Source organism: Montipora capricornis, chromosome 6, assembly GCF_036669925.1.
Source record: "Montipora capricornis isolate CH-2021 chromosome 6, ASM3666992v2, whole genome shotgun sequence".
Taxonomy (NCBI): Eukaryota; Metazoa; Cnidaria; class Anthozoa; order Scleractinia; family Acroporidae; genus Montipora; species Montipora capricornis.
Genome location: NC_090888.1, coordinates 38956231 through 38966230, shown reverse-complemented (window position 1 = coordinate 38966230; position 10000 = coordinate 38956231). Strand labels below are relative to the sequence as shown.

Genomic DNA, 10000 nt, shown 5'->3' with positions numbered 1-10000 from the left:
CAAAACTGTGTCTCCTTTATCATATTACCCTGTGCTCCCATTACATTTAGAAAGAAGACACCCAGCTAGCATGCCTGGCAGGATTTGCTATTAGGGAGCTCGAAATTTAGTCAGTGTCATGGAATTCTGGAGTGGATTTGTGGCTTTGGGATCATTTTTGCATATACAGTGTACATGTAGACGTTTTTGCTTTTCTTCATTGATATGCCCTAGCCTGTGTCTTTTTCTTTAAAAGTAAAAACCAGATGAGTTGAAAAAGACACATTTAAATTTTGTTAAGTGAGAAAATAATCACTGTGGAGAGGTGATGGAGAGGAGTTCCACCTACATTTATCTTTTAGAATTTGTGTGTATTTTCGTAATTCTTTGACTGCAATTATTAACAAAAAGTAATTTAAGTATTTTTGGTGTTATGAACAAGTTGAAGTTAACTCTGTACTTTCTTTAAGTAAACATTCCTTTCTGCCAAATTTGTCTGTCATGAAGGAGTTCATTCCTTAATGGTAAAATTCACAAACACTTTAACACACTTTCTTCCTATTGTCACAGAGATCTCACTTTTATGAACCTTATAAATCCATATAAAGATAACTAAACTGTCAGGCATTTATCCCCCTGGCCGCGTTTGTGAAAGGCAGGGCTCATTATGACATCACACAAAATGCAATGCTATCCTTTTGTGAGCAATACTGCATTTTAAGTTGCTTGTAATTTAACTATTACAGAATTGATGTAACCAGGGTGGTTTCATATAGGATACTTCTAGTCTCTTCAGTTTGTCAAGTGAAAGGGAAATGAGTTTGATTTGCATAAGAATATGCAATTCATTTCCATTTGAATGGTTGTGCACCAGCACTCGCTTTGAAACCGAGTCATGTAGCAACTCAGAAATGGGCTGTTACCCCTCCCATCCCCACTTAGCCTTCCTTAGTATATCTTCTGAAGGATGTAACTCTGCAAATAGCTTGATTTCTGACCAATTTTCTTTTCTGTGGGTTCCTTTACTCAGAAGTCCTTCAATAAACTCCAGCAAGGTCATGTACATGCTGGCAGGGGTAGACTGTAACACATGGCATCTGACAGGATGCGGCAATGCGGATCCGCATAATTCCATAAAATCCGCATCCTCTGCATAATTACGATTTTTTCCGCATAAAACTGAAGAAATGCCTGATATTAGTGATAAAGCAGCTGCTTACCACCCTCACAAACACAAAAGCCAAAGATATTGACTATTTTGAAACGCTTATTTTCCTGAACATTGAAGAAAACATGCCATTGGTCGCAATTTCGAGTCCTGATTTACCATAAGCATGTAAATACATTGGACGGGCCTAATTATTAGTTTTATAAATGTTTAAATTTCTGCATAATCCGGTGTAATTTCCGCATAATCAACGCATGTTTACGCATAATATAGCCAAAAATTTCTGCATAAATTATCTTTAACTTTTTTTTGGCATCCTATCAGAAGCCCTGGTAACACCAGGAAAACTGGGCCCTATGTATTCTTTGGCTAAAACTTGGCAGTCGCCAGGTCACCTGTAGCAACTTTAAGACAAGTCAGGGCGACTAAAAGTTGGGGTTCAATTGCCCGATATGTGACTACGATACCAAAGAAATCATCCCAGTATATTGTGAAGTGGAATGTTGAAATAAAAGTAAATCAAGAAGCTGTTTAATTAATTTGGCTACCTTTCAGTTCTTTTCCTCAACTTAAATTTCATTGAAACCTGCAAACGTTTAGTTTTTAAGTGGAAAATTTAAACAGGTTCCAATTAACCACTAAGAATTTTGAGACGATCAATCAATCCATAATGAAACACCATTTTATTTTTTGTTGCCATGTGACTCAAGCCTCACCCAAAGTGCTTCAAATGGTGTTGTTTTTATCGAGACATTCAACTTCCTGGGCCACTAATTATGTTATAGGGGACCATGAAATCAAGGAAAGTGGCCCGGCTTATCACCAAGCGCTGGAGTGTTAACATCAAGGGTTGTTGAGATATTGAGATAGAGCCTGATGTTTATGCAGTGTAGTCCTTATCTCAGAAGACTTTATTCCGGTAAAAGGCGACCCTCTGTATATGCTATTACAAAGAATGCGCTTCCTTCTCTGTTATAATGTTTAGGACCCTGCATTTGGTATGGCTTGAATTTGAACCTGATATTTCCTGCACAGGTTGGGAGAACTCTTCCCAGTGTTTCTCTTCTCGACTGAACAAAGATACTAAAGGTGTTTGAGTTAACATTGTATAGCTCACTGCACACTACTCTGTGTTTATATCTCTTTTCAGATACAACAGCATGTCATCTGAAAATGACCATTATATTGGTGAGTTAAAGTTCAGAGACAGAGAATTTAAATATTTAGCATTTTTTCATGACAATTATTGCAGTGCTCTTCTTAGCACTACTTTGTTGCACTGATTTCATTGCTTTTGGTGTGACCTTCCAAATTCATAAACTTTTCATGCACTCTGCTAAAATGTTGAAATAAGGAAAGTAGGTAGCAGGGATTTTGGCAAGTTTTTTGCAAACTGTTTGGACAGTTCATTCAGAGTTGAACACATGAATCATTTTTCTCATAAAATATTTACTTTGTGCATGTAAGTTTAACATATTGAAAGTGGTTAAGGCGTTGTCTGTACTCTTATTGACAATGATATTTGTCACAAAAATGTAGGTTTGTAAGAATTTTGGAAGGAAAATGTCTTACACGTAGCAGATATGAGTTTATGTACAACGTAAGCATAATTTGCAAATAAGCCTGAAAAGAATACTGCATTGTGCTGTACTTAAACTCATGATTGTGCTCCTTTGCTGCACATTGCTTTTCCAGTGATGTTGAAAATGGAACTTGCAACAGTAATATTATTATTATTATTGTTGGCTTGATAGCTCATTGGTAGTAAGAGCAATGTTCAGTACCACCATTGGCAGGCCTGGATTTGTTCAGGCTTCTTTGCTGCTGTTTAAGCTGGCCTCACACAGTAACTAGAAAATCTTGTCTCTAGTTTAAGTTCTTTGAGCACTGTCATTGTTTTCAGAATTAGTTAACCCAATAACGAGTTAAATCATCTGGCATTAGACAGAGTACTTGGGGTAATGTAATAAAACTCAACTAATTGTTTTAAATTAATAATAATTAGTCGTTGAAATAATCATTTCAATAATAATTTATAATAATAATTATAAATGAGTGCAACTTAAGCGGCAGTCAAATGAAAGCCTGAAAATTTAGGTTTGAATGGCATTGGAACCCATGACCTCTGCTATACAGGTGCACTGCTCTACCAATATTTTGAACTGTGGTTATGCAGTGATAATTGTGGTCGAGGAATGAATTGGAGTCTTTGCAAAGGAAATCTTTAAATAAAGGCAAACTGGAACAGGACTCCTTTCAAGACTTCAGGAATGTGTTCAGGTTTCTTTCATTTCCTTTTATTGCTGCCATAATCACTGTAACTTTAATAGATCATTTTGGCAGTAATGTTGACAAATTTGTGAAGATTTTACCCAAGTATTGAATTCCACTTTTGCTAGCATTGAGAATTGTGAGGATCAGGGACAGTCAGTTCGACACTTACTTCCTTTTTAATTACTAATTTGCCCTTGGGGCAACCAGTTTTGTTTTTTTGGTTGCCCATGGCGTTTTTTGGGTTGCCCACCTTCTAAAGACCTGTTTCCCATGAAAACTCAAAGGAGGCTTTTAAAGAATGTCAATTTTGGGTGAAATAGATTTGACAGCCCAGCGCGACTCATTCCGTGTGTCCATGGTGTTCTAGTACCCTTTACAGTCTTGCTTTAGAGATCAAGGGTGATTCCTTATTCCTTAAATATCTCTCTGAGATTAGGCTGGTTTTGAATTAAATGCCATTTGTCAAGAATAGTATGATATTTAACCTTTCAAAACTGATTGAAATTGCGTGATAAAAGGTAGAATTTTCTTGTGCGCTTGCTCAATAATCCAAGTGTATTTGGCTGTGCAAAAACTGGGTTCAGTTGTAACAAAATTAATATTCTTTTCACGCGGAGAAAGATGGCGGTTATGAATTTATTCCTCCTTCCAATCTGTTTTGAGGTTTGTTCCATTATAATTATTTTTAACAGAAAAGTAAATGACAGCAAAGAGATGTAACATTGTTTATTTTTTAAGTTTTGCCATGTTTGCAGTGACTACGTCATATTACTAGTAACGTTCTTCGCTGCCAATCCAATCGTTGCGCAAAATATCAGCAAGTCTTAGAGTTGTTTTAATTTCGCTTGCCCCAGGCAATCGGGCAAGCGTTAGTGTCGAACTCTGAGAGAGGTTGTTACTGAGTTCTTATGTCTCACCAGATCCTCGAGGCCTTGGTTCAAAAGGTGGATAGTGCTATCCAGCAGATAAATCACTATCCAGTGATAAACATGAGTAAAACCAATTGAGTTATGTGGTGGATAGTGATTTACCGGTATCCAATGGATAGTGCTATCCACCCTTCAAGCAACTGAGGCCAGATGTATATATCAAACTTAGCCTCAACCATTAACAGCAACAAAACAGCTTGATGCAAAAACATGTCACTCTCCAAGTCACTACATGTAGTTTTGGCTGTTTTTTTGGTTTTGCTCAAAACTAGGCAAAATTTTGCGAGTTGCCTGTAAAGGAACTTAATATTGTTTTGTGTCTTCACGATTAAACTGGGAAGAACTTGATCAAGATGGCAGAACTGTTTTTGTTCACCTCGAAGCCAAGAGCTTGTGTACAGTATCATATAATATTATGGTATAGGCATAAATGCACAGGAAAACCCGAAGAAAAATCTAGCATATTGCCTTGGTCTTTTCTCTCTGATTTGTGCGTCATTTTGAGAAAATAATAAGCCATGCAAAAAATAGTGTTAGCCACACCTTTGAAATGGCAAGCAAGATAGGTGATAGAACTTTCATACAACAGTGCATTTGTTGGTACATGTAGGTCAATGGAATGTAATGGGCACAATAAGTTAGGCGGCAGGCCAGTGGTTCAAACCACTACTCAAGATCTTTTTTCATTCGTCGGCGGGTTTGTCCCTTTTTCGCTCATGGATAACGCAGATGTACGTAGGCACGCGGGTGGGTGGTCCCTTTATCTTTGACTGTGATTGTAATCTACACCTTCTTAACCTCAGCAACATACCAGCTTTCTACATTGATATCCTCAAAGAGTGGATGGAAGTTCAGGAACTGTAGATTTTGATACAAATGGTACAAATTGTATTTTCAGAATAACAAAAATATTATTAAAGAGCTGTATTTCAACCTGCTTCTGTTAAAACACAAAAGAAATAGTTTCACCTTCTCTTATAATTATAGCCACAACAATTTCCCACTAAAACCATTCAGTTTTGCACAACATTGAATCAGCTAGGAGGTGGGGAGGCGAGCAAAGAAGAACCTAAAAGTGATAACCTTTCTAATGGTTTTGTCTATAATAAATTATTGTAGTTCTAGGTTGTGCAGGCTACAATACTCGTCAAAAATCTTGAAACACTTGTGGCTGTTTCCCCTTCCCCAATGTTGATTTGGGTATCACAGTGGTCTCAATGCTTCAAAACACGCGTGGCTCAACATTGGGGAGGGAGAAGGCAACTGTGTGAAGTAGAAATCTCAGGAATTTTCCAGAAAATTCAAGAGAAACTGTGTCTGTTTCAACGATTTGTGACGAGTATTGTAGGAGTAAAGTATAAAAGTATTATGGTATTTATGCACTTCCTTTTAACCTGACAAAAGAATTAAAACTAAGTATGTTTCAGTATAAAATATTTCACATTATCTTACCTATATCTTCACTGTTATTAAAAAAATGTTGATGAGATTTTGCAATATCATCTGCATAAGGAGATCTTTTAATGACACAAAGTAAAGTTCTCTTGTTGAACTTCAGTAGTAACATTACACGTATTGCTTTAGGTGAGAATTTCAATGACAAAAAGCAATTATGTTGTAAATAACTGCAGTAAGAAGTTTGAACAGCAAGTTCATTTATTGATAATTTCCCCTCAAAACAACACTACAGTGCATTGCAATCCAATGCAATCTATTTGATGATCTTGTCTCCACCTTAAAAAAAAACGTGGTATTCCCTATACGCATAATCTCAAGATCCAGTCCACTCAGGAAACAGCGCTGCAGAAAAAACGCATGCGCATGCATGCATATGATTTACCATGAGATAGACCTAAGAAGCCCTTGCTAGTTCTTATCCAGTTCATCCATGAGCTGGCTCACAAGAGCCTTTGATTTCTTTTCTGTTTTTGTTGTTTATGAAGTGGCTGAGCTTACAAAAGGCTTTTTCACTGGTATCTTGGTTTTCTGGAGAAAAGAGGAGATTGCAAGCCAGTGCATAATACAACTTCAAACATTTGAATGATTAAATTTAATTTTAATAGTGAAACCTTCGTTTTCTTTCTGTTGACATTTCAGTCTGTGATGAGTGTGATAAACCCTGCCTCTTTGGTGACTGTCCTGAGCATGGGCTATTAGAATGGATAAGCGATTTCAAAGGAACACAGCTAGAGACTCCAGGGAGAGCAGCCAGCTTGCCCAGTGATTTGTGTCTTATGCCATCAGGTGTGGTACAAGGCCAAATAGGTGTGTTTACCAAGGAAGCAATTGGAAAAAGAGTCGTATTTGGACCATTTAAAGGACAGAAGATCCCTGCTGAGGAACTGGATTTTGAGAATAAACAGAATTTTGTGCATATGTGGGATGTAAGTTTGCCATGTAAAACATACTTATAATTGTTAGCCCTGGGCAATTGTATCCATTTTTTCAATAATAGGTCTCTGTGAACCTCTTAGAACATGGTAGCGGAGCAAATAACTTTTTGCTTGTGATTCTGTTAATCAAAGAGGAATGCTATCACCACTACACATCCCTCATGAATCTCCTTCTTAAGCCTGGGTTTAACTAGTGAAGAAGTTGGAGTAGGAGTCATAAGCAAACACATAAGAACGCTTATGACACAGGGAAAGTCAAGCAAAGGATTCAAAAGTTAGTGTGATGGAAGTGGAATCGCAAGAATCAGAATGTTTCCATTTTTACTTTTGATTCTGTTTGCAATTCTGTATCTTACAATGTACAATCATTCTAGTAAGAAATCATGAGAGTTGAAAGCAGAAGTGAAAGAATAAAACAATCACAATTCTCATTCAAAACTGTAACTTTCATTTCTGTGACATCCTTGCCTTTGGAAAATAATGGTCCTGGGTACATCTCAGGACTAGTGGAATGACGTTTCAGGCTACTGCTTTCTTACCACGGATTGGCCAATGGGAAAAAATCATTAAAACAAGAGTGTGGCATTGTTGGTTGCTTTTTTCTGATGCAAAGCTCTGGCATAAGTGTTCAACAGCTAGTTCAAGAAAGAACGTGAAAGAATACAATTTGTCTCTTTTTAAGGTCTTTTTAATATTTGTAACTTGTTTTATGTACATTTTCCTATATTTTTACTTATCATGTAAGAAATGCAACAATTCTTCTGCCAAGTGTTTTCAATAAAGTTATTATTATTAGGGGAGAAGCAGGGAGAAGCAGGGAGTGAGCTCAGATGGTGTAGTGGTGATTGCACTCGCCTCCCACCAATATGGCCCGAGTTTGATTCCGAGCTCATGGCCATATGTGAGTAAAGTTTGTTGTTGGTTCTTTACTCTGCTCCTATAAGTTTTTCTCCAGTTTTCCCCTCTCCTCAAAAACCAACATTTCCAAATTCCAATTTGATCGGATTGATAGCCACATTGAAAACTACTGGGTCACCAGTAAAGATGTTAGCCTCATTACATGAAGTTGCTATTATTACTATTAAGTAATGTTAGCATTAATAATGATAATGATGATAATAATATTGTTGCAATTAGTATTCTGATAATTTCCCTCGCCTAAAGGCTCGGGAAATTATCAGAATTTTGACAAAATGCAAGTGAAATTATTTCCTAATTTCATGAGAAAACCATTTGATTACCTTTTAATGTCGTGGGTGACAAATTACACAGTCTCACAACCGTAATTGTAAAATCACTCGAGTACTTTATCCAACTGCTTGGGAAGAATCATCTCCAGGTTTTTCTCAAGGCTATTTTCGTCACACCACTTCTCAAAAACTCTCACCCAGTTAAGTGTGCTCTTTGAAGTATTTAAATTTTCTGCCGCTTCTTTTAATTTCGTAACTTCTTCAATGGTCACTGTCTTAAATCTAGACCCCATCTTGGCTCTGATCGAGATAAAAGAGATGTTACCATGGCAATTTTGTAATTTCACATGTGAAATTATAAATTAACGCTGAAATTTTGTGCCTAAATTAAGGAGTAATTTGTCACCCATGATATTATGAATATTATTGCTAGTACTTTTATGACAAGGTGCTTGCCCAGTATGCTCCTCCTCTGTTTCCCAAAACTCTTCCCAAAATGTCTCACTTTCTGCTGACGTTAACATTTCCAATCACCTTCCTCCACATTGTTGCAAACCCTAGAAGGGATTTAATTTGTATCAGCTTGTGTTCATGCCAAGCCAACTGATAAAGCTCTGCAGCCTTTCTGGGACTGCTCCCAATCCCCCCTATCAATATTGGTTATTATTATCATTATTATTACTATTACTACTACTATTACTATTACTATTACTATTACTATTAGAGCGGTTTTCAAATGAGTGTTGTAAAACCAAAACCAAAGTAATTACTTTGGCCAATCAAAAAGAACGGAAACAATCCAGTAAACCAATCAAAACTCAAAGTAATTACACGCAGCCGACACAAAGCACGGGAAAATGTGCATGTGCGAGCCACGATTTGTTTTGGTTTTACTTCTGATTGGTTGAAAAAGTGGCGCGAGAACTTTGAACCAATCACTGAGTGAAGTAATCTAAAACCAAAGTAATTCGCTAATTACTTTCAACACTCAATTGAAAACCGCTCTACTATTACTATTATTATTATTATTATTATTATTATTATTATTATTATTATTATTATGATGATGATGATGTTCAATTACACTAAGTTTTGCTGGTCAACCAGACCAATTTCCTTGGAGTGGGTTACAGATAGTAACCTAGACCCTGAAGGGTCACAAGGTTCTGGCCATCCTCAAATGTGAAGAAATCTTCGTAGTAACCTTGCAATAATGCAGTCTTTGCACATGCCCTGATCTTACCCTTATACCAATATTCTGAAGTGACGTATTCAGACCTTTAGGGATTGCTCCCAAAGCTCCTACAACATTGTTATCTCACACTTTGAAATCTTGATATTTTTCAAAATTTTCAATTTCATTTAAGTTAACTCTGCAGTCAGGTGGTACAGCAAAATCGATTCTTTTACAGATTCTATCCTCCTTCCCCACAACAATAATAGCCGGCTTTCCAGCGTCTATTATGTGGTCAAACAGTATTTTGAATACAATTCTCCGACACTCAGTGGCTGTTGCTCATATCATTTGTCTGCTCTGTCTAACCCATTCACACCACACAACTCCCAATGAAAGATTCTTGGGACATTATTGTGTCTCTTCTCATACTCTTTTTGCGCAAGTTTGCTGTATTCACTTATAACATGGGTAATACTTTCACCCATCTCGTGACACATTCTGCGCAGTGGAGATTCCACACTCTTGTCCACATGAAACTTCACATAATTCTTTTGCAAAGCTTGATCTTGTGCCACACAGATGAGAGCTTCAGTGCTGGATTTAAGTTTAGCATTTTTTACCCAATTCCATGTACCATTGATGTCAACATTCTCTTCCAGATGTGTTAAAAACTGTCCATGCATTTTCCTTTGTCTCCATGATTTAACTTTTTCTTGTGCTTCCTTTTTTAATCACTCTGGTTTTACAGCTTGTTGTTGTTGTTGTTGTTGTTGTTGTGTTGTTGTTGTTGTTGTTGTTGTTGTTATTATTATTATTATTATTATTATTATTATTATTATTATTATTATTATGAGAGTATTTGCTCTTTTCACTTATGGTGCCGAGTTCCT

General features: G+C 36.7%; 1 protein-coding gene across 1 annotated transcript in view; it reads left to right on the top strand.

Annotated features, from left to right (window-relative positions):
• Positions 1 to 10000, top strand: part of LOC138052087 (histone-lysine N-methyltransferase PRDM9-like) — a 16957-nt gene that overhangs the window by 417 nt on the left and 6540 nt on the right. Inside the window, exons 2-3 of the mRNA XM_068898449.1 lie at positions 2298 to 2335; positions 6448 to 6734. Coding sequence (XP_068754550.1) covers positions 2298 to 2335; positions 6448 to 6734 — 325 coding nt within the window. The remainder of the gene's footprint in view (positions 1 to 2297; positions 2336 to 6447; positions 6735 to 10000) is intronic.